This window comes from Eptesicus fuscus, chromosome 9 (genome assembly GCF_027574615.1).
Source record: "Eptesicus fuscus isolate TK198812 chromosome 9, DD_ASM_mEF_20220401, whole genome shotgun sequence".
NCBI classification, from domain to species: Eukaryota; Metazoa; Chordata; class Mammalia; order Chiroptera; family Vespertilionidae; genus Eptesicus; species Eptesicus fuscus.
Genome location: NC_072481.1, coordinates 67,818,510 through 67,843,569, shown reverse-complemented (window position 1 = coordinate 67,843,569; position 25,060 = coordinate 67,818,510). Strand labels below are relative to the sequence as shown.

Genomic DNA, 25,060 nt, shown 5'->3' with positions numbered 1-25,060 from the left:
GAAAAGCTAGTATCTACTCATTTATTATTCTTTTTGTAAAATTTAGTTTTCCTATCCAAGAATATTACTATGGCCTTGTCCAGGTGGCTCAGTTGGTTGGAGCATCATTCCATACACCAAAAGATTGTGGGTTCGATTCCCAGTCAGGGCATGTATAGGAGGCAGCCGACTGATGTTTCTCTTTCTCTCCCTCTCCCTCTCTCTCAATTCTTTCCTCTCTCTAAAATCAATAAACATATCCTTGGGTGAGGATAAAAATATATATGTGTGTTGTATATATATGTACATATGTACACACATATATATATTACTATGTCTCCATATAGTAAAATCTCAAAGACTTTGTGGTTTTCCTCATATTATGACATATATTTCTTATTAAGAATACTATATTTCTGGATGTTATAAAACAATTATCATTGCTGAATGGGACTTTTTTCTTATATTTTCTAAGTGGTAATTATATATAAATATCAAAAATCAAAAACATTCCTATATATCTTTGATCAAAACTTTTCATTTAATGCTCAGGAATTTTTTACATTCCAATTAATTGCCTTTTCTAGAAAATGGTTTTAAAATGAGCCCAATTTTATGACTACTAAGCACAAACCTGTATCCATCTCCATATTTCTCACTGTTTTTTTCCCTTCTGCGCCTTTGTTTCTCTCGCCGAGCCTCAATTCGCCGCTTTTCTTCTTCTTCTTCATTTTTTGGATCAATTTTTGCTAGGATATCAGACAAAAATATTAAGACTATAGATTTCCATTCTGCCTTTCCAGTCCCAGTTTATAAAATACAGACATGCAAAGTTTACTTGGTGATATCAGATTAAATTGAACTCACACACACAAAAAAGAAAATCAGAGATCAAGATTACCAGTGTATATAATCATCATGAATTTTGTCATATTTACTTTTCATCTATGGGATTCTTTGCTATATATTTTTCTTTTTTAAATCTGTCCATTTGTCCTTATTCTCATTTTAAGTAATAAAATCACTATCACCTAAAACAGCAATTTTTAAGCGGTGTGCCACAAGAATTTTTAAAACATGCAATACCTGACTATTTAGTCAGGGGCACTGACTTCTTTTTCCTTTGTCAAATTTAAAACATGACAACAAACAACACAATAATAGCCACCTGGCTATATGAATCAAAATTATACCTATTTTTTGGTCAGATTAGGAAAAAGTATTATATATATTTTAGTGTGTCACAAAATTTTATTAATTGGTTTATGGGTTGAATACTGCTGACCTCAAATCACTTTAAGATAAACACTGAAGTAAACTGACGCTGCATTAAAATGGAATTAAATTAAAACTAGAGATCCATGGATACAAAAACTCGTATATATTATAGGTGCTTTCCCAAAATTTCTCAAAAGGTATGAACTCTAAATAAAAGCAGTTTCTTCCACTTTTTAAGAAAGCATTTTAATGCAAATATAATTCTATATAATAAAAGCCTAGGTGGCGTCATGCATTGTCACAAGATGGCAGCCACAACGTCATCACAAGATAGCCACCACAAGATGGCTGGCAAGGGAAGGTAGTTGTGGGCGATCAGGCCAGCAGGGGAGGGCAGTTGGGTGCAACCAGGCCTGCAGGGGAGGGCAGTTGGGTGCGACCAGGCTGGCAGGGGAAGGCAGTTGGGGGTGATCAGGCCTGCAGGGCAGTTGGGGGCGAGATCAGGCCAGTTGGGAAGAGTAGTTGGGGGTAACCAGGCCGGCAGGGCAGTTGGGGGCGATCAGGCCAGCAGGGGAGGGCAGTTGGGGGCAATCAGGTTGGCAGGGGAGCAGTTAGGTGTCAATCAGGCTGGCAGGGGAGTGGTTAGGGGTGATCAGGTTGGCAGGCAGGCAGGCGAGCGGGTAGGAGACAGCAGTCCTGGATTGTGAGAGGAATGTCCCAAATTGGAGAGGGTGTAGGCCAGGCTGAGGGATATCCCCAATATCCCCACCTCCCCGTGCACGAATTTCATGCACCGGGCCTCTAGTAAAGTAATAAAATACCTGGTATAAAATATACCATTTTAACCATTTCCAAGTGAACAATTCAGTGACAATAAGTACAGCACAATGTTATGCAACCCATCATCACTACTTAGATTCAAACTTTTTCATCACCCCAAACGGAAAGTCCATATCCATTAAGTGGTCATTCCCAACTTACCCTTTCCCCAACCCCTTGGTAACTACTAATCTATTTTCTGTCTCCATAGATTTCTCTGTTCCCGATATTTCCTATAAATAGAACCATACAATATGTGGCTTTTTTGTCTGGCTTCTTTTATTTAGCATAGTGTTTTCAAGGTTCATTCACATATTATACCATATAGCTGTACCTACTTACTTTTTAATGTCTGAATAACATTCCATTGTGTGGACAGATCACATTTTCTTTTATCCATTCATTTGTTAATAAACAATTATATTGTTTCCACCTTTTGGCTACTGTGAATAATGCTGCTATGAAAATTCGTGTATAAGCTTTTGTTTGGATACTTCAATTCTTTGAGGTATATACCCAGGAGTGGAATTGCTGGGTTACATGGTCAGTCTACATTTATTCATTCGAAAAACTATCAAAATGTTTCCCACAACAGCTGCACCATTTTAGATTCCCAACAGTAATGTGTGAGGGTCCCAATTTTTCCACTCCTTGCCAACACTTTGTTTTTATTATGTCCATCAACTTCACATGGTGTGAAGTGTTATCTCACTGTGAGCAAGTTCTTTCTTAAAATACATTTAACTTTAGACTTAAAAAAACTAATCTGCCCTTAAAGTTTTCCTTTTATGCATTGTTTTCCTTTTAGATTATGTTTGTAAAAATACCTAATATAAAATCATGAATACCTAGGGCAGTGATGGCAAACGTATGACACGCGTGTCAGCACTGACACGCGTAGCCATTTCTGATGACACGCGGCCGCATGCCGAGGATGAAACATTTGCTGCTCCTGAGGATGAAACATTTGCGACTAGAGTCTTGGAGTTAGTTTTTTCCTCAAAGTGACACTACCCGAGTTATGCTCAGTTTTTTGGCGAAGTTTGACACACCAAGCTCAAAAGGTTGCCCATCACTGACCTAGGGATTCATAAACTTTACAGTAAACAAATATTTAGGCAGCATTTGCTATGTATACAGTGGAATGTTTCAAAATTATATAAAATCAATACCTTAAAACTCAATATCTAGATTACTTTTCATCATTTTATAAGAGCTTAAATGTATATTCTTATTAATTAACCATTTCCATATTCCCATTGGATTTCCCTAAAACTCTCTAGAAAATCTACAGGTATATGACCTCAAACTAGAAGTAATTGAATTTCCCTTTCATATGCTAAAGCTATGATATATTAGTATATTGTACCTCCAGCGAAATGAATGAATATGGTTCCTTCTACTGCTTTTCAACAAATCATATAGCCTATACTACAAGACCTCTTATTCCTGAATATTTTGCAGATAGTTCTCAAATGCCTACCTCGTGTCTGACAGTAAAAGGATGAACTGAGTATGGAATTTTGGCTTCATTCTTAGTTATACAACACTATTCTCAAATATTGTTAAAAGGGGGGGGGGGGGGAAGGGAACATTCTGGACAGTGTTGTTCAGTGGTTAGTGTTGACCCATGCACCAAAGGGTCGAAGGTTTGATCCCCAGTCAAGGGCGTGTACCTGGGTTGCAGGTTCAAGCCCAGCACTTGTCAGGGTTCATATGGGAGGCAACTGATCAGTGTCTCATAACTCTCTCTCTCTGTCTCTCTCTCTCCCTCCCTCTCTTCTTCCCTTCCACTCTCTCCAAAAATCAATGGAAAATATATTCTCGGGTGAGGATTAACCAACAACCCAAAAAAGTCATCATGTCCAGAAGATTAAAAGCAAATTAATTTTCCAGAAGTATAGATTTTCCTAGTACCTAGGACCATGAAACATTTCTTCCCTTTGTCCTCAATAAAGAGGATTCTATGTAATATAACATAACACTTACTCAACAATACCTCCAACAATAAATACACTGTGACATCCAGCAGCTTGACTCAAAATCATGTGTGAGGCCATTTAAAAAATATAAATGTTCTGACTCCACCCTACACCAGGATTTAGGGAAGAGGGATAGATCAGGGCATGTGAACTTAAAAAGTATCTTGTGCCCTGGCCAGTGTGGCTCAGTTGGTTAAGTGTCACCCAGTGCACTGAAAGAGCACTGACTGGTTCAGTTCCCGGTCAGAGCATGTACCCAGGTTGTGGATTCGATCCCCAGTCGGGGTGCATGTGGGATGCAACCAATCAATGTTTCTCTCTCACATTGATGTTTCTCTCTCTCCTTCTCCTTTCCTCTCTCTAAAATCAATAAAAACATTTTTTTAAAGAAATAAAGTATAAAAATTTTAAAAATAGTCTCTTGGTAATTTTGATGTCATGAATAATAACTGTACCAGGGGTTTCCCCAAACCTAACCACTATAATTACAATCCAGCTTGTCTATATAAACATGAAAAATTATCTAAAAGCACTGAATTAAAAAGGTAAAAAGTATCCACAGCAATTGTATTTTCTTACTTACTAGGTGATTTGCTGAGGTTCATCTTCTCCACGGGTTTTGCTAGCTTGGGTTTCTTGATGAAGGTTCCACTGGGCTTATTAAATTGTTGCATCATTTTTCTCTTTATTCCTCTTGTAGCAGCAACTGTCACATTGGCGGGTTTATTTTGATAGTCAACAACAATTCCAGGTCTATGAATGCTTCCAAAATCACTCATATGCTGCAAATTTGTGAAATCAAGAAATATTAGCATAATATCCAAAGATAAAAAATGAATTCATACAAAATATACATGTTTTCTATCTAATAATTTTTACCTAAAAATTCCCCAGAATGTAACTAAATTTATATATCCACTCTGAACACATTGGAAAACTTTGTAAATTATTACATGAACTTGAATCCAGTCAATCAGTATTTTTATTTCCAGTAGAATATGTATATTTCCTATATTTATTTTTACAATTCAAAATTAGTTGAGATCATAAACAACATATGTGCCTGTCAAAATATTACCACTTGTACAACTCTCTGACAACTCCTCTTCAGAGTTCCTAATTGATATTTTCCCATGAAAAGACCTTAAAAGAAATCTTTATTTTACTAAAGCCTGGCTTATAACTAAGAAACACAAAGAAGACCATATTTGAAGTTTGAAGTAAAAAAGATCCAGAAATCATTTATGATTTCTCCCTGTTGAAAAAGGGAATGAGAAGGCGAGATGGAACATTAGTATGAAATAGGAGAGTTAAAGCATAACCATGCATCAACTTCCAAGACACACTTCAGATAAAGAATTACATCTGACGTTCCATTCACATTCTTACCTAGAGAAACATATTCTGACCCAGAAGCCTGAGGAGCAAGTTTACAGACGAAGAGTCATGCAACCAAGCGACTCTGTGTCCCTTCCTCTTTTAGTCATTAGCAAAATCCACTACACCAAGAGGTCACATGTGCATAGGAATTTGTTCTTCTAACCTTACTTTTATAAGATAAAGAATGAGGAGTAATCTGAAGAGAAGGATCCAATGGGAATTGTACAAGTGAAGATTAAAAAAGAAAACCCTATTGGTTCATCTACTTCATTAACAGGAGGAAAGAAAGAAAAGTCCATTCAGACTAGAATGGTGAATACAAAGTACAGGAATACCTGCTTTTCTATTGTGAACACAAAACTGATATTTGAAGTCTCATTAAGAAAAAAGTCATTTGCCTGTAAAGTAATAATACAGCATGGAAAATGCTAGGTGTTTTCAAATTTTACCCCAACTATCTTCCTTTAACCTACAATCATAAAATATGGAGGAATAGCAACATATTGCTTACACTTGTGTATTATGCTTAGGATACCTACCTATCTAACCTAGTGGATTGGAATAAATTAGTGTTTCCAGGTAATGTATACAGTCACATCAGAAAAATCTTGATTAATTATCCATTAAAGGTGCAATGCATTTTACATAAGAGTTAACTGTTATAAATGAAAAATTTCTAAACAAGTATGACACACTACACTGATGTACCAAAAGCTAATAAACAGTCAAAACGTGTGCCCTACTACATTTTTTATCAGAAGTACTTCCCTCTGCAAAGAGAATATTAAGAGCCACTGACTCAAAAAAGAAAAAAAAAAAAAAAACCACAATACAGTATTCTTTATATGACCAAACTAAATAATAACTCCATAACCTACATACACTTACTAGGTAAAATTTCATGTTAGTCAAGTTACCTAAGAACATGGGCATAATCTTAAAATTAACACTGTATAACCTGAAATTAAACACTTGAAGACTACTATATCTGCTCATTTAAGCAAGAATTTACAAAATATTACTTCCTAGGAAGGAGCCATAAACATATACAGGTAGAAAATTATTTTTCAATATTAAAACTGATGACAGAGAAAATATTACACCCAGCAATAAGACATATTTTAAGAGTGAATTAGCAAAATTATACTGAACACAAATCATTCTACAACCTATGTATTTTACATATCAACTTCTTCACCATGTAAACAAAGCTAAGCTACCCTCAACTATCACCAACTTTTGATATCTTATGTTTAATGTGAAATATGGAGCTTTGAAGAAATAGAGTTTAGTAGCAAAGTATAAACATTTTATCATACATTGCACCTTTAACCTACTGAAAAAACTCCAAAAGGGTTGTTACCTTTTACAATAATCCAAGAACTGACTCACTAGCAAAACTGCTGGTGTTTACAAGGAAAAATGCAACTCCTTTTAACCCCTTTTAGACCAAATCTAACATCCTCACCTTTTTAATAAAGGGAGATTTGGCAAAACTTTATGAACAATCATCTCACACTGTTACTTCTTTTCTGAGGTGCTGGAGAAAGTTTTACAGTCAACCTAAAAATTATGCTTATGACTCAGCTTTTGCTTCAGAATACACTGGGATGAACAGTGTTTATCCTAGTTGAAAACCACGGTCTTGAAAGGGTTTAAAAGAGTGACTAGTGAAAAGAATCTGAAAAGATTCTGTTGTACTTACTCCTCGGCCTCGGCCTCTGCCTGTTGATGGTCCTCCAAAAGCATCATAGTTTCTGCTTCCAAACGTACTTTCAGGATAAGCAGGCGTTCCTCTCCCCCGAGAGCCTACAGGTGCAGGCTTCATATGGGGTGAAGAAAAACTGCTGTAGGAAGAGTAATTCTCTCTTCCTCTGTCCTCCATAAACCCAGGCCTCAATTTTGAACGGGAGTAAGGTGCTTCCCAGCTAGACCCGCCCTGGTTTCTACCTCCGAAAGAGTCAAGGCTATTCCGGTAGGAGCTCTCAAATCGACCACCATAACTACCTCCGAAGCGGCTTTGTTCGGGTTCATTAAAACCATAGCCAGATCTGTATAGATCTCGCCCACCCAGAGAAGACCTGGAGTCGTAAGACTCATAAGGTCCAAACCTGGAAAAATTGCACAGTGAGGGAAAAAACAAAAGTAAGCTTACTAATGTTAGACAATTCAAAAGACAAATTATCAGATGACATTTATCAACTAAAATTCATTTATACCATACTGGTTTGCACAGTTCTACTTTTGTTCACATTTGATTAGGGCTGGGCAATTCAACCTGAGACCAGATAGAAAGCTACCTGAGTCAGTTTTTAAATATGAATTGAGTTAAGTAAAGCTTAGCTTAAAAATCTGCTTTTTAGCAGCTTTTCTATTTTATTAAAAATAAAAGATTTGTCTGTAATTATTTGAGCCCAGCCCTAGTCTTAGAAAAAGTCATTTGCTAAATTTCACAAACTACTCAAACTTTCTTTAAATCCATCCTCAATATTAGAAAAAAAACAAAGTATTTACAGTATTTTGGCTTTCAATAGGGACACAAATTGAAGACTACACAGATGCAGGCTATTACGACACAGAAGAGATCCTTTTGCACCCTCAATAATCTATATCACAAAACTGCTTCATTACGTTTATAGTAGTTCAAATTTGGAGAAAAATCTCTGGTTATAAAATATGACAATCTGCCAAACTTTGGCTAAGGTCAATAATCGATCCTCAGTCACTTTTCACTTATAGACTAGTAAATCTAACAAATCTAGAAGGATAAGCACATAAAATAGAACATAAAAGGACCACCAGCATATACCCTCTGCATATGAATTTTCAAGGCAGATGAGGAAGAATACATTTTATAACATCTTCAATTATTTGAAAAATTATTTCCTGGCAGGAAATCATCACATAAAACTATGCTAAAAAAAGGGAGCACACAATCTCCTCAAGGTTTTAATAGAATCAACAGAAGAAATGAATCATCTTACTTCTCACAAATCCAAAGTATGCTTGACACTTTACAACACAGTTTTATAAAGGCCCACAATTACACATGAGATAAACAATAACATCTACATAATTTATACACATTACATTTACAATGTAACAAGGCAATAATTGATATGTTAAAACATTTAAATGTGTTACATTACTTTAATTATTTACAGATAACTAAATAAATAGAAGGTACTATTTACTTCTAAATCCTAGTAACCATATAAAAAGTATTCCTCTTTCCAACTACATTTTCAAAGCATCTATCTTATAAGCAAAATTGTCATAACTGTTCATTTTCTTGAACATAACTGTTCCTCTACTATGAACCATAGTGGCACACTTGAAACAGAAAGAAGAAAGGTAAGCAAGATTCAGTCCATCCTTAAGGAATCTGGATCCTTCAATTTATGAAGAAGGACGATAGTTTTAAATGTTCTCTAACTAGTTTTACTACTATTTAATAGGAATCTTTGTGTCTCAAAAAGTAAACTCCCTTTGTCTGAAATATGGTCAACCTTAAAGCCTATAGTAGCTCAACTAGGTTTATGCTTTCCACAGTATCAACAGCAAAATATAATACATTCTGAACTCTAGTGCATTAAAATAAGCAAAAAGTATAGTATTCGTGGCTTTAATACAATGCTCCTAGCCTAGAGGACAAGTGGTTTTTGGTTTCAGTAGTACCTGCCAATAAATAACCTAGATATGATATAAAGAACGTTTTTATTATTATAATATGCTCTTACAACTTACTTTAGAGTTAAATTTAAAAGAATAGCTATCTTAAATGTTTCTTAGAAATTGAACATGGCTAGGCTAGTTCAGTTAAACCCATTCTAGTCAAAGACTGCTTTGCTGCTTTTAACAGCACCCCACATTAGGAAAGATTTTTTTAAATCATTAAGAAAAAGCTTCATATATAATATTTCAAGTAACATTTTACACCATTTGTTCAGGACATTCTGATTAAGAATTTAAAGTAAGAGAAAAGAAATAGTCATTGCTAAAAACAGAAAATCTTTAACGATTTATGTATTGAAATGGTAATAGTTATCTGTGGTTCTTAAAAAAATGTCTGCCAGTGATTTTGAGATAATTTTTATAACCATTAGTTAACACCTTTAAACACTTAAGGTGATTATTCAATACCAAATAGTGAAGTTCAAGTATCATAACGTGCCTAAGGAATTCTTAAATTAAAATATCCAGAATCTTATAATCTTCTAATTATTTGGCTAAGTGATTAAGCAATTTACCTGCTACCCCCACCACCACCACTGTGATTGTCCATGCCATATGACTGGTTTAGGTAGGAGTCCATGGATCTTTGACCCCCATAGGATCCATGGCCATAGTCACGATCCATCCCTATAAAGGGTTTAAAAAGAAAAAAATTAAATGATGCTCACCTTTACTGTCACCCAAAAGAAGAATTTTTAGATAAATATCCTTGAATGCCAGACCTCCATAAGATCCAGGGCCATAATCTCGATCCATTCCTAAAAGAATCAATAACAAAAGGTTGGTAAAATATACCATTCTATTCAGGAATCTTTGCATAAAATACAAGATATTCGTATTAATCATCTGAGAAATAGTTCATCAATAACATTTAAGCCACAGTCACACTAGACAATGAAAAAAAACACAGAGAAGACTATTTACTGAAAATTCAGATTTCCTATAGAAACCTAATGTTCCAAAGAAAAACCACAACTAGAAACTTCTATATTAGAATTACTTTCAATTTAACCAATACTTATTTGACTAGAGTACTCCTATAAGGCCTGGTATTAGATACTACAGAGTATATAATTAATAATTAAAAATTACAAGAAAAATCAGCATTTAATGTCAAAAGAGAAACTTTTGTTGTAAATAGTATTTTTCTTCATCAATCTGTTCTCTAAGTGTCTAAAAAACCCAGAAGCAACCATATTTTCAATTAGCCGAATTCCAATTACTTCATATGGTAATTGAAATAGCTATTTTTAAAAAGTAAAAATCACAGAGTGGGGCCAATTTGTGGTACTGGGCCTGTAAATAATGATTCAACGAATATTTAATTCCTCAAATACTTTGAATAAGGGAATTAATGTGAATTCTAGTAATGCACACACTAAAAAAATGTCTAATACAGTAAGAGTACTAAATATATCTTATTACACTGCAATTCTACCTCTATTTCAATCTTTGACATAAAAAATAAATACAACAGATAATAAAATGAATTTATTGTAAAAATGAAAAAATTTAAAAACCATTTAGAATGTTTCCTATAAATGTTATGCACTAATAAATGCAATAGTATACACAAATTTTATGCAAAAATACAAAGCAAATACCTTAATTTATATTTTTTAAAACATTAAATACATTTTAAATTATAATCATCTAAATATTTCCGCTCCTAACAACAATAATAACACTGAGAGCAAAACTTTACAAAAATACTACTTGAAATTTTGCAACTTTAAACCTGAAAGTGAACTAAATGATCAAATTCAATCTCCTTGATTTATAGATTAGGGAACTGAAGTCCAAAGACATAACATAATGTTCCCGAAGGCCCATAAGTATTTACCCCTCTAGCTTCGTACTGCTGCTTCTACCTGAAAGAAACACTCTCCTCTACTAACCCAAGTATCTGTCTGTTGAAATCTCTTAAAGTCCATTTCAAATACCAATCCTATTGATATAGCCTCAGCCTGATTATCATCTTTCTTCTGAATATCTACAAGTCTGTAGCTCTTATTTGGTGCTCATTATACTCTACCTTATATTCTATTTGTGACCTCATCTTAAATGTACACTAGTCTTTTGCAGGGTCTGACTTTTAGTAATCTTTTATATACTCTTGAGCAACAGTTCTCAAGGAATAGTGTGTTGACGACTGGAGGTTGCCAAGACCCTTTCAGAGGGTCCACAAGGTTAAACTATTTTCATAAATAATACACATTAATTTGCCTTCCGCAGTGTTGATATTTGCACTAAAGAATGCAAAAGCAGTGATGGGTAAAACTGCTGGTCTTGTAGCATAAATCAAGGCAGTGGCATCGAACTGTATTAACAATCGCTGTATTCTTCAAGACTACACACTTATAGTAAAAATAATAAAATAAAAATGCCACCTTCACTTAAGAATGTCCCTGATGAAGCACCAAGAATGATTAATTTTATTAAATCATGACTTTGAGTATACCCACTTTTTGATATTCTGTGAAGTAAAATGGGAAGTATGCATAGCACCTAAAGCAGTTTTGCTACATATCAAAGTCCCACAGTTCTCTCCAGGAAAAGTCATTCTCTGAGTGTTTTGTGAGCTGAATTAACCACATTTTACAAGGAATATTATTTAAGGAATACCTTTCTTACTAGAAAGAAAGACTGACATTCAAAAACTATGGCTTTCGGTTAGGTTATTTGGCAGGAATTTTCTCAAAAATGAACAAAATAGCCGAAACCGGTTTGGCTCAATGGATAGAGCGTCGGTCTGCGGACTGAAAGGTCCCAGGTTCGATTCCGGTCAAGGGCATGTACATTGGCTGCGGGCACATCGCTGTTAGGGGGTGTGCAGGAGGCAGCTGGTCGATGATTCTCTCTCATCGATGTTTCTAGCTCTCTATCCCTCTCCCTTCCTCTCTGTAAAAAATCAATAAAATATATTAAAAAAAAAAAATGAACAAAATAAAACTGTCACTTCAAGAAAAGTAAGTGAAAATATTTGTTGCCAATGATAAAATTCAAGCAAAAGTTAAAATTTTATAAAACTTTTATCTACCACCTTGAGTTTGACATCTTCTCAATATTTAAAGGTTTTTCTGATAAAAACTGGTAGCAGTATTAATGATTTTTTTATATTGTACAATAAAAATCTGTCAATATATATTTGGAAAATCTGAATAACTTAGTAAGCCAATATTTTCCAAATCTAATCCCTGATATTACAGGATCATACATTGTAAAAAGATCCAGCAAGAGTGCAAGACATATCAATAAATTTCAATATAATAGAGTACAAAAAGTTAATCAATATATAAAACATATTGACATATTTTACATTTTTTTATACGACTTCAAATTGGGTATGTAATTTACATTTATAGCACAATATAATTCATACTACCCACATTGCAAGTACTCAATAGTCAGTCACACATGGCCATATTAGACAACATAGTTCTAAACTAATAAATAGCCAATTATTTATCTTTAGAGTTGGTGAGTATACAATATGATTTTATGCTCATACATCATATATACAGGATAATTTTGAGATTAAAATTAAGTTTTCAAAATAAAATGCTCTTCTCTAAGGCTTCATCCAATATAATAAAACCTTAATATGCAAATTGACCGAATGGCAGAACAACTGGTCGCTATGATGCACGCTGACCACCAGGGGGTAGACGCTCAATGCAGGAGTTGCCCCCTGGTGGTCAGTGTGCTCCCACAGGGGGAGTAATGCTCAGCCAGAAACCGGGCTCACAGCTGGCGAGTGCAGCAGGTGGCAAGTGCAGCAGCAGTGGCAGGAGCCTCTCCCGCCTCCAAGGCAGCACTAAGGACCCCTCGGGGTATGTCTGCCTGCCGGCTTAGGCCACTCCAGAGCAGGCTTAAGCCGGCAGGTGGACATCCTCAATCCTGGACTATGAGAGGGTGCAGGCCGAGCTGAGGGATCCCCCGCCCACCAGTGCACGAATGTCGTGCACTGGGCCTCTTGTCTATATATATAAAAGCCTAAGCGACCGAACCACTAAATGACCAAACAATTGGTCGACCGGTCACTATGATGCGCACTGACCACCAGGGGGCAGACGCTCAATGCAGAAGCTGCCCCTGGTGGTCAGTGCACTCCCACAGCCAACCTTCCGCGGCTGGCCACCTCCTGTGGTCCTTCCTCCCGGCCAGCCGGCCAACTTCCCACAGTCCTTCCCCCCCCCGGCTGGCCAACCTCCCGAGGTCTCTCCCCCAGGCTGTCCAACCTCCCGCAGTCCCCCATCCCAAACCAGCCAACCTCTCATGGTCCCTCCCAGATTTGGGGGGAGGCCTGGCCGGCCAACCTCTTGTGGCCCCTCCCCCAGCCAGCCGGCTCCCCCAATAGGCCCCAATCACCTGTCAGGCCAAGGGACCCAACCCATGCACGAATTCGTGCACCAGGCCTCTAGTATTAAAAATAACCTTAAAGTTAGGTTCAGTCAGATACACAAAACAAAAATCTTTATTTTGCTACTTGTGCTAGTTTCTATTTCGAGTTAGCAGAGGCTGCCTTTGGTTTTTTTATTCTGTGTTTTTATTTCAGAAAGATAAGTCATAACTTACTAATATTTATTGAATACTCACCTTGTGCCAGGTACTGCAGAGTACCCAAAACTTGACAGAACTACTTTTATATAGCAATGACCTTGATTTATTGTTCATAGTACTGTTATTATTCAGTTAATTAAAATGAAAAAGAGGCAATATCTTTATATTATACACTAGAGGCCCAGTGCATGAAATTTGTGCATGGGGGTGGGGGTGGCGGGGGGCGGGACACCTGCCCCTCAGCCCAGCCTGCACCCTACTGGGATCGGGCCTAAACGGGCAGTTGGACATCCCTCTTACAATCCAGGACTGCTGGCTCCCAACTGCTCACCTGCCTCCCTGCCTGATTGCCCCTAACCGCTTCTGCCTGCCAGCCTGATCACCCCTTGACCACTCCCCTGCCAGCCAGATCAACGTCTAATTGCCTCCCTGCCGGCCTGGTCACCCCTAACTGCCCTCCCCTGCAGGCCTGGTCACCCCCAACTGCCCTCCCCTGCTGGCCTGGTCCCCCCCAACTGCCCTTCCTCCACTGCCGGCCTAATCGCCCCCAACTGCCCTCCCTTGCAGGCCGGGTCCCTCCCAACGGCCCTCCCCTGACAGCCATCTTGTGACGGCCATCTTGTGTCCACATGGGGGTGGCCATCTCGTGTGTTGGAGTGACGGTCAATTTGCATATTACCTCTTTATTAGATAGAATAAGTGTGATTATAGAGATAATCCCTGCATTATTTTTCTCTCTAGCAACTGCCATCTCACATACATTACTTCTTTACCATGTTTACTGTCCATTTCATCTTACTAGACTGTAAACTCCACAAGGGCAGGAGTATTTGTCCATTTTTTTTTCACTACTAGTATATTGTCAGCTCCTTGAACAGTAACTGATACACAGCAGTCACTCCAAAAACACTGAATGAAATCAAACTATATCTTTGAAAATGAGGTCTTCATTTACAAAATGTAGATAACCCAGACCTCAAAGTAATCTTTAATCAGAATTACATTCCAAAATCATTCAGAGTACTTTTTTCATAACATACACAGCCAGGGACCACTTGCCCTATAGTTAAGATTCAAGAGAACTAGGGTATGACCTGAACAATCACCCTCAAATAAGAACCACTGTTGGAGCTAAAATTTAAAAAATAAAAGTACTAACATCAGTAATAGAAATTTCTAAAGCTCTTTTTGTAACACTGTATATCAAGAAAATAAAATCTCTAGCCCTGCATTTCAAAATCCTGTATTTAGACATTAAATCCAACTCTCTAATATATCTTACTAGAAATCATGGCCTTCTATCCTTCCAAACCACTTTCTTCAGTAAAAACACTAGTCCTACTCACTCCAGTTTAAAATCCTGGATTCATTTTTTATTCATGCTTCTCAATTTTCTACTGATAGTCAGCCTGCAAGCTCTGCTAATTTTCTCTAGAAATGTCTTAATTTTTTTTTCTTAATATTTTTTAAATTACTATTTTCACTTCCCAAGTTCAAGGTCTTAAAATTCTTATACCTAAATTTATGAAATGGTTTTCTAGATAATTTTCCAATTTTCAATCAAACTTACATATGGATGCGAATTAAACAATAATAAATAATAATACAAGAATGAACTTTTGCATACTCACAACTATAAACCTTCTTTTGCCAATCCTGTATATTGAATAATTCCTATATATTAAGCCTTATTAGGCCATATCAAACCCAAAGTTTCTCTAAATTATTAGAGGCGATAAATTGAAATTAACTGGACTGTAATTATCCCCATAAAATGGAATCATTTCTTTATTTAGTAGTACATTTGCTTCAGTTTTATTTTGTGAATCTATTATATTTTGTACAATTGAATTTTGCATTTCTCTGGCAATCAGAATTTTAATTCCACTACCTGGGGTCCTTCAAGCAATGCTTTTTAAAATATATTTGATTTGTGGCCTGGCCTGTGTGGCTCAGTTGGCTGAGCATCACCCTGTGCACCGAAAGGTTGCCAGTTCAATTCCTGGTCAGGGCACATGCCTGGGTTACAGGCTCAATCCCCAGTCAGGGTGCATGCGGGAAGCAACTAATGGATGTTTCCCTCTCACATTGATGTTGCTCTCTCTCACTCTCCCTTCCTCTCTCTCTAAAATCAATAAAAACATACTTTTTTTAATCTCTTTAATTTGTTCCATGTTCTTTTTTGTGTGGTATCATCCTGCTTAATAACTATCAAAATGACACTCAATTATATTCTGCATAACTCTCTAGATTTTACCTAACTCTGTAGTCACAACACCAACATCATGCTTATGTTAATAAATGATCAGGCTTCTTCATGTTCTCCTCTAAACAGCTCTTTAAACACTAACGTATTTGAATATATTAAAGCAAATGACCTCAAAAAAACAAGGTCAAATAGAAGCAATGCAGAATTAAGCCAATAATCCATTTAATCTATATTTCTCAATACCAAAGCCTCTAATTCAACAAAAATATCTCAGCCAGTTTCTTGTAACTTATCACTCAAAATGCAGTCAGAGCCTTTTGAAATATATTAAAGCAATCATTATTCAAATAAAAAAGAGTCAAGCTAATATGAATAGCCCTAACTTTTCCTGATCCCAAATTCCCTAATTCAAATACTAACTATAGTATGACAACATTAATCCTAACAAGTGATATATCAAGAGGCAAAAAAACACCAATTAAAAGAAGGTAAAACTGGCTTTTTACATTAGTACTTTATGTGCATGAAGAGAAAAACTGAAATGTATCCCCTAACATATTTAACAGCAAATGAAAATGGATACTCACCATTAAAACCCTGATAAGTATTCCTGCAAGCAGAGTGTGTGTAATCTATGAAGACATATTAACAGAAAGAAATTAGTGCAATATTAGCAAAAAAATCTTACATTATAAACCCATCTATTTAAAGGAAACACTATTTTTTAAATGTCATTAACTTAATTATCTGCAAAAATGGGGTATAAGTAATCATTAATATTTCATATGGGAAAACATATATCTCTTTCTCTGCATTATCTTGCCAAATAGCAGTTTTATCATTCAAAGTATGGTAATGTAAAAATTACTTTATAACACCTACTATATAAAAACAGTCAAAAGATAGGTAGGATCCAGCACTTATTGCAGAGTAACAAAAGGGCAGGCAGATAAATTAAATTATGTATCAAATAATGCAAACACAAGGACTTCTGAGAATTGATTCTATGAAGTGTGTAATTTTTCAAAGTTAATATTTCTTTTATCACTTAATTTGCTCTCTAAAGATTTCAGAATTTTATTTGAAAAATGGCATATGCATGTGTGTGTGGCTATATCTATCCAGGATGTGACATAACCCAAAATCATATTGGTAATTTCCCTGACAAAATTAATTTAGCAACCGTTAAATCCTTTAGTTAATTTTACTAATAAATACTGAAATGGTCATTTTGGGTACAACAGAAACCAGGTACACTACACAGGATTAGATTCAGTTATATTGTCAGTCCAATACTATCCCCTAAATAAAGTGATGGTGTGACGAGGGGGCATGAGAGAGGGAGTATTACCACTGACACTATTTAGAATTGTAGGTACACGGTAAGCATAAGAAGCAAATACACTGTTTTATTATTGTTTTTCAATTCTCTACAGAAAATGGATTGATTCCCTTATGTGGGGAGGGGACCACTCCCATTGTTCCCCACCTCTCCACCTTAGTAGCTTCTGCTGTACCTTGGGTATTGGCAGTCATCCAACTCTGACATGAAACCATAATACATTTTTAAATTTAATTCCCAACTCTGGCACTTCAACTACTCATACACTGTTTAAAAGTACCTATATCAAAATGAGTCAAAGTCCACCTAAAACAAAAACACCAGTGTGTTAATAGGTGACCTTTCTACTACAAAGTAACTTAAAAGTATCCACAAAAGGGTTATACCAGTCCCCTTTTATATACTTAAATTTGGCAGAACACTTTGTGCCATGATATCAAAGATTAAAAGATCATTTATTAAGACCCAAATGCTGAGATCACACCACATTCAATATTAAAGATACTTTTTTTTTTCTTTTGGTTGGGTTAGAGGCTCACAACTAGTTGTTAGTGCGCTGGTTTTATTTAGAAATGCCTGGTTATTCAGGATTAAATCCAGTTGAATCATTCAAGCCCCCTTTTTTTCACGACTCCCCAATGCTGTCATTGCCCATTCATTTGATCTTGACACCATTTCCTATCCAAGTTGGGCAGGACTCAGAGACCGGGTGAGGACCCAATTACCTGACTTTGGGAGTGTGTGAACATGGTTTCCAGGAACGGGGTGAGAGACGACTGGAAGGTGTGGCTAAAACACGGTTCCCTTAAGCACCGAGTCCAGCCCAGGCGGCAGGGGGCAGGTCCCAATTTGAAGGGCACGGAATGCTGTGCCGGAATTCTAACTCGGGTCCCCTCCGCGCACAACCCAGAGGAACATGCCCATGTGGTTCAGAGCCATTTCAAATGAGGGAGGAACGACCAGGCGTTCGTGGTGAGTCAGTATCCCCGTCTGCTAACCAGAGACACCTTCCTCCCCATTCGGTGAAGATGTCTACCTCTGCGTATCACTCGGAGACGCCCTTTACACTCATCTTAAACTAAGGCAACCAGGGCTGGCACCGTGAACAAGCCTCTGGAAACGGTACCTGGGGTGGAGGGTTTACGAAACGGGTCGCTGCCCTGTGGGCGAAGGCCAGCCGAGGCGGGGCGGCCCCGCTCGCCCGAGACCGGGAAGTTGGAGGCGTCGGGGCAATTTCCATGCAGCGGGGCCGGAGGCCGAGGCGCTCAGGGCGCGCCCGTCCCCGCCCAGGCCCGCACGGAACTCCCAGGTCCCCGGGGACAACGGGCGCGGGGGGGCGGGGGGACGGGGGACTCGGGGCGCGCGGGTCCCCCAGGGGCCACCCCCGGGCATTGGGCCCGCGGCGGGCGGCGGGCGGGCGGCCTTGGGCCCGCAGAACAAAGCCCACACACGGCCATCTTGAGACGGTAAACAGACCCCCAGCGCAGGCCACCCCGCCTCCCGCCCGCCGCGGCCACCAGCCAGGGGCGGCGCTCACCGTCCTCGAAGTCCATGGCGGAGGCTCCGGGCCGACCGGCTTGGCGGCGCTGGGCTGAGCTGGGGCCGGCAACGAGCGTCGGGGAGCCGCGTTTCCACACTAGCCGTCCGCGCGACCGAGAGCGACGCTACCGGCCCGGGAGCCGCAGGCCACAGCGAGGTTGGGGGTGGGGCCAGCCGGCGCTGCCAGTCGCCCGAGTGCGGCCTACGATTGGTTGGCGCGGACTAGTGGGCGGGACCTCGAGTGGGGGCGGGAAGCAGGTCCGCTGTCAAGCTCCCAGGTGCTGACCCTCCTGGAGCCGCGAGGGGGAGGGGAGGTTAAAAAAAAAAAAAAAAGAAAAAAGGCAGGAGCGCTGAAGCCAGATTCGAGTCTCGGGAAAGCGGGCTAGGTGTTCTGGAAGGTAGGGCTGCGGGCCCGCCATGTTTGATCCTGGCAAGAAAGAAAGGATCTGGTTGGAATACCTTCCTCCTGCCCAAACTGATAAACCACGTGCCGACCTTTTGCTTTTTATTGGCTCATCAGAAAATGTTGAAGTACTTGGAGTTTCTGCCCTGAAGACACGTAAGTCCGAGACTTTCTTTTAGAGAACTCTGTATGCAGAGAACAGGTTGCTAAATAGGGAACAATTATGGAAATGATTGAAGACGGGCTATTATCAAGTTCTGAATTTTTTAAAATATATTTTTATTGATTTTAGAGAGGAAGGGAGAGGGATAGAGAGATAGAAACATCAATGATGAGAGATGTTGAGAAACATCGATGATGAGAGATGCCTCCTGCACACCCCTTACTGGGGATGGAGCCCGCAACCCAGGCATGTGCCCTTGGCTGGAATCGAATCTGGGACCCTTCAGTCTGCAGGCCGACGCTCTATCCGCTGAGCCAAACCGGCTAGGGCTCAAGTTCTGGATTTTAAGGTGCAAAATAAAAGTATACAAGTTCACAGACAGGGAAGATTTGTGGCAGTGGTGTCCAGAACTTGAAGGATAACCACGTGCAAACACACACAAATATTGGCATTGCATTACTGCCACCTTGCAAATAGTATTAGAAGCAATGGGCAGTTTTTCATCCATAGGTCAATATGGAAAAGCACAGCTGTTTGATCATTCTGACCATGAGCAGCTTGAACTCCAGGTTAAAATTTTATTTTTATTTTTTGCATAGAGCAAATGGTGTCAACATGAATTGGTCACAGGATAGGAAACCATGAATCAAACCATTTGCTCTTCATCCATGTCCAAACCAGTCACTGGGACCAAGTTCCAAGAAGGCAGTCTCTGGAAATAGGACTGGAGGAAAAACTCACAAACTGTGTGCACTACCGTAGCCCCAAATATGGGCAGGGCATTGTTTATCACTTTCCTTCTGCACCTTGATTTATTCACTGAGCTCTCCACCCTTTCCTTGTTTTCTTCTTTTTTTTTTCCCCCCTCCTATACCTGTTTTCTATTTACCTAAGCTGAACGCGTAATTTCCCTCTTCAAACCTGCTCATCCTCCTTTACTCTTTCATTGTTAGTGGCATAGTGAGCAACCACCCACTAATCCCAGCCAGACAGAAGCCTGCAACTCATCTTGTCAAGACTCAGCCCGCCCACACCCTCCCATCAATACTGAGGTCTTTCATCTGCTTATTGCCTCATGAAATGTCTTCAACTTGCTCGCTCCTCTCCATCCCCACTGCCACTACCTGTGTTAGACTCATTTCTCTCCGGAACTATTGCTGCAGCTGCCTAATTAATTTCTCTGTCCTTTGACCTTTACATTCATTCTCAGGCTCCTCGGGGCTGCAGTGATCTAAACGCAAATCTGAGCACACATGTGTCTCCACCATGGATTAGGTGGAGACAAAACTTGTTAACCTAGAGCACACCCAGCAGGATCTGGCCACTGCCTGCCTGACCTGCCATCTTTCTACATTTCTCCCTCCCCCTCTCTCCCATACTCTCCTGCTTGATCAAGAAGGTAAACTACTTGCAGTTCCCAAACCCTGTACTTTTTCTCACCACTGAACGTTTACTTATGTTGTTCCCTCTGTTTGGAACACTACCTGGGTACCGTACACCTCTTCAAAACACAACTCGGGATTTACTTCCGCTAAGAAATATTTCCCGGTCTCATCCCCACCTCCTAGGCCAGTACTTCTCAAATGTTAGTGTGCATATGATTCATCTAGGGATCTCGTTAAAACTCAGGTTCACATTCAGTCAGTCTGGGTTGGAGCCAGAGAGTCTGCATTTCTCACGAGTTTCTGGGAGATGCTGCTGCTGGTAGTCAACCATACGTGGAGCAGCAAGGCCCTGGGCTGGATTGAAAGCCCCTCCTCTGAGTTCCCGGGACTAACCTCTGCTATAACACTATGTCCCTGCATTAAATATCTGCTTGGCTTTATGTGTCTCCACTCTAAAAACTCTTTGAGATTAGAACCAAGTCTTCTTTTTCTCCTAAGTGCCAAGTGCATATATGAAACTGAACTTTTTCCTGACATTTTTTAACTTTTATATTCTTGTTATCTCCCCCGCCCCGATTTACCTTCTGGTAAAGGAATGAATTTGTAACCTGAGATCTTTAGTCTTGGAAAGACTGGAAAAGAGTAAGTACTGGGTCACTTTGCATTTGTGTGTCCTGTGCATGCACACATGTGTAGGGGTGCGCACGCGCGCGCACACACACACACACACACACACCCCTTTCTTCCCTGAAAGAGAAACCTACCAGAGAAAGAACTGCTGACTCCAAAAGAAACCTAGGCCTGGCACAAATGCACGGAGTCAGAATATACAGGTCACTCCTCCCCTTCCTTCCTGTTTTCCACACAGGAAGTGTTTTTTACCAAGGCAACTTTATTGAACAAATATTGATTGAGCACCAACTATGTGTCAAACTTAGCTTTCTTACTTCATTGTTATCTCTTTTGTATCCTCCTCCACCCCCAGAGTCTAGCCAGGCTACCCGGCCTGTTCCTACGTGTTAGGCTCAGATTTTTACCATGAGTGGTCAATGTTTTGTACAAATTCTCATGCCGTTTTGTCTTCCATATATTTTGTAGTAGGTGACAGGTTAGAAAATGCCATACCAGCAAAGTCCTTTGGAAAAAAAAAAAAAAGAGAGAACAGGACTTTTAAAGTGCAGAGGTAAAAAGGATGTGTGGGCTGAGGACAAGAAAAGGCTGAAGGAAGAGGGAGGAAATGAGAGGTTACACCTGGGACCTGACTCTGAGGAAGTTGTCAGAGAAGTCCCACCCTCCCATTTCCAGAACCTAAGATCTAGATGAGCGGACTCCCTGAGTACCCAGAGACCTTTGCTCCTCATCTCCTAACCCCCAGCCTACATATCTTATGCTCCATCTACACAGGACCATCTGCTGTTCCCTGAATAAGCCATGTATTTTCACATTCCTATGCCTTGACTCATCTTGTTCTCTCTGCTCCTATTGTTTCCTCTCCTCCTCTGCCATTCTTCAGGGTTTATTGTCAATGTTGCCTCTTTTTAAACCTCTCCCCAAGCTCTTAGTCAGAATCCCCTTCCCTCTGTGTTACCCTAATAGCGTTTATCGCTGTTGGATTCTTGTTATAATTCATGAGTTTGCAATCTTTGTCTACTCCTTGTTTGTACTCCTTGGATGTGGAGAGCCTCCTTTTTACCCCTTTAAGTGGCCTGTATGTAGCACGTTGTCACTATGTATTAAGGGGAAAGAGCAGTAGCCAAATCGCCAATAAAGAAAAGACTCACTGAGGCTGAAATTGGGTACCCAGAGCTTCAGCTGCAGAAAACCTCAGCATCCTATAATTATGCTGTAGGTAAGTGAAGGTGGGGTTACAGAGAGGCATTCTAATTCCACAGTGCTTTCCCGATTTGCTCCAAATAATTCTTCCTCCCCATATTCTTTAGGGAATTCATAAATGCTTAGAGAGGGAAGTCAAGAACGAAGAATTACTCATTTATAGCAAAGCAGAGAAAGTGAACATAAAGTAATTCCTACGGAAGCCTCTGAGGACTTATCAAGAGAAAGCTGGTTACAAAGCCAGTTCTCTGGAAATCTGCTGACAACAGCTGGTGTGACAGTGCTGATGGATGTTTTATACATAATGGAAGATGTCGCTCTCTGATTTTAATATACCACTTCAAAAAGATGCCAGTGTCTCTGAAAGCTAAAAGGAATAGCCATTAAAATAATAACCTTTATTAAGTTCTACATATTAACAAATGTTCAAAAGCTCTTTACATGTATTAACTCTTTTCTTTTCCTGCCCAATAAACCTATGATGTAGGCACTGCTGTCATCCCCACTTGAATGATTAGGAAACTGAGATCCGGAGAGGTAAAGTTATGTGCCCAAGTTCACACAGCTGAAGGAAGGGTAGAGCCAAGATTGAAATCCAGGCAGCCTGGATCCAGGGCCCAAGCTTGTATCTCTGTCATTCTGAAATGCCTACTGTGCTCTACTGAGCAGCTATTGTGTGCCAGAAATTTTCGTAGACACTCCACATTTCTAATTCTTACCAAAAGAGTGAGGTTACATGGTTTTCCAAATGAGTAAAATTAAAGAGAAAGGTAAGTTACTAATCCAAGACTACATAGCCAGTGTCTGCTGGTTCCATATGCATGATAAATACTAGATAGCCATGCTTACGTTTTTGGTACATGGAACCAACCTTGGAAACCCAATATTATCATCAGGACCTCAGGTTTAAAAAAAAAATGCCTTAGCTAGTCTACAGGTCATCTTGCATAATTGTGCATAATGTAGCCAAGGAGACTATATACCAAGGAGTGGTCATGAATGCTTCAGAGAATCCCATTTTGTCCTGTGCTTTAGGCCTTCCTCAAATTAGAAAAACTTGACTAGTGTTATATGCATTTCCTTTCCAGAGGAGCAAGGTAAAATTCCAATGCTAAGGTGCTTTCAGAATGTAAGAGCTACCTTCCTTTTTTGGGTACACATTATATAAAGTATGGTACATTTCTAGAAAGTTAGATGTATTCCCTTTAAGGGGCTCAATTAAACATCTGAATTATTGCCACTCATTTTATTTTACTAATGCATTATAGTCCATCCTATATTTTAATTTACTAAGCAAATTGAAAGCAAGCTGTCTGAGACATCTGTCAAGCCCACTGAATCGATGTGGTGGCTCTGCCATGCTGGGAAGGTGTCCCCTTTCTTCTTGGCTCTGTCACATGTGTCTCTCCCCGAGCTGCACACTTATTGAAGAGGATGATTTTCCTAGATAGCGGAGGACAAGGATCTATAGGGAATCAAGTTCTTCCGCTGGGATATCCACCGCTTGTGTAGTAGGTTATCTCACCTAGCTGTGTCTCCCCATGGAGATTTTGTTTTTGTGCCTCCAGCCGCCTAGCACGATACTACACGCCTGGTAGACGCTTTAAAATGTTTGTTGAATGAATAAAAGAAAACAGACTCAGAGTTGTCTCCTGTATTTATTTTTAAAATATATTTTTATTGATTTCAGAGAGGAAGGGAGAGGGAGAGAGAGATAGAAACGTCAATGAGGAGAGAGAATCATTGATCAGCTGCCTCCTACACACCCCCTACGGGGGATGGAGCCCACAACCGGGGTATGTGCCTTTGACCGGAATAGAACCCGGGACCCTTCAATCCGCAGACCAATGCTCTATCCACTGAGCCAAACCAGCTAGGGCTGTCTTCTGTATTTCAATAGCTTCAATTCTACATTAAGGCAACACATATAAGTAAAAATACAAAATTCAGCCATGCACAAATACCATCTAATCCAGTGATCGCCAACCTTTCAGACCTCACGGACCAACAGTGGTCCGCAGACCACCAGTTGGCCACTGCTGAATTCTAATTTATTCAGAGTCCTTACACACTACATATCCTATTTACAGAGAAAAAGGGACAGTCCTAGTATAGCCAGTAGAGGGCACCACACACCAAATGTAGATAAAATTTCACTGCAGAAATGGAGCACATGTTCCAGTCCTGCTGGTCTAAGTATTCTACATGGACGCCGGGTAGAGAATATTCCCGTGGGCCAGTGCTCTGCAGGTACCTGAATTTCTATTTTGGTTCAACTGTGAGCATAAATTTTCCTGTTTGCTTCATTTCACTGGATTTCAATTTTAGAGATGACTATTAAAGCATGAAACAATGGAAAATGCTTACTAAATTTGAAATGCAAGATACAAAATTGTTTATGGAACCTGATAACAGCTATGTCAATAATCTTTTTTAAAAGACTAAGCATATCTCAGATAAGAAAAAGCTAAAGGAGGTCATCGCTACCAAGTCAGTAATACATGAAATGT

General features: G+C 39.2%; 1 protein-coding gene across 7 annotated transcripts in view; it reads right to left on the bottom strand.

Moving 5' to 3' along the window:
* The window catches only part of ZNF326 (zinc finger protein 326), a 72,114-nt gene extending 53,184 nt beyond the window's left edge, over nucleotides 1-18,930 (bottom strand). The window contains exons 1-7 of one of the 7 annotated variants that reach the window (XM_054721316.1): nucleotides 18,765-18,930; nucleotides 16,473-16,517; nucleotides 9,836-9,871; nucleotides 9,629-9,740; nucleotides 7,084-7,489; nucleotides 4,582-4,780; nucleotides 614-728 (exon numbers count right to left, since the gene is read on the bottom strand). In XM_054721316.1, coding sequence (XP_054577291.1) covers nucleotides 614-728; nucleotides 4,582-4,780; nucleotides 7,084-7,489; nucleotides 9,629-9,740; nucleotides 9,836-9,871; nucleotides 16,473-16,517; nucleotides 18,765-18,780 — 929 coding nt within the window. In that variant the 5' untranslated portion in view covers nucleotides 18,781-18,930. Of the gene's footprint in view, nucleotides 1-613; nucleotides 729-4,581; nucleotides 4,781-7,083; nucleotides 7,490-9,628; nucleotides 9,741-9,781; nucleotides 9,872-16,472; nucleotides 16,518-18,764 lie in introns of those variants that run through there. The other 6 variants (XM_054721320.1, XM_054721318.1, XM_054721319.1 and 3 more) reach the window with 6 other exon arrangements.
* Nucleotides 18,931-25,060: the final 6,130 nt, after the last annotated feature.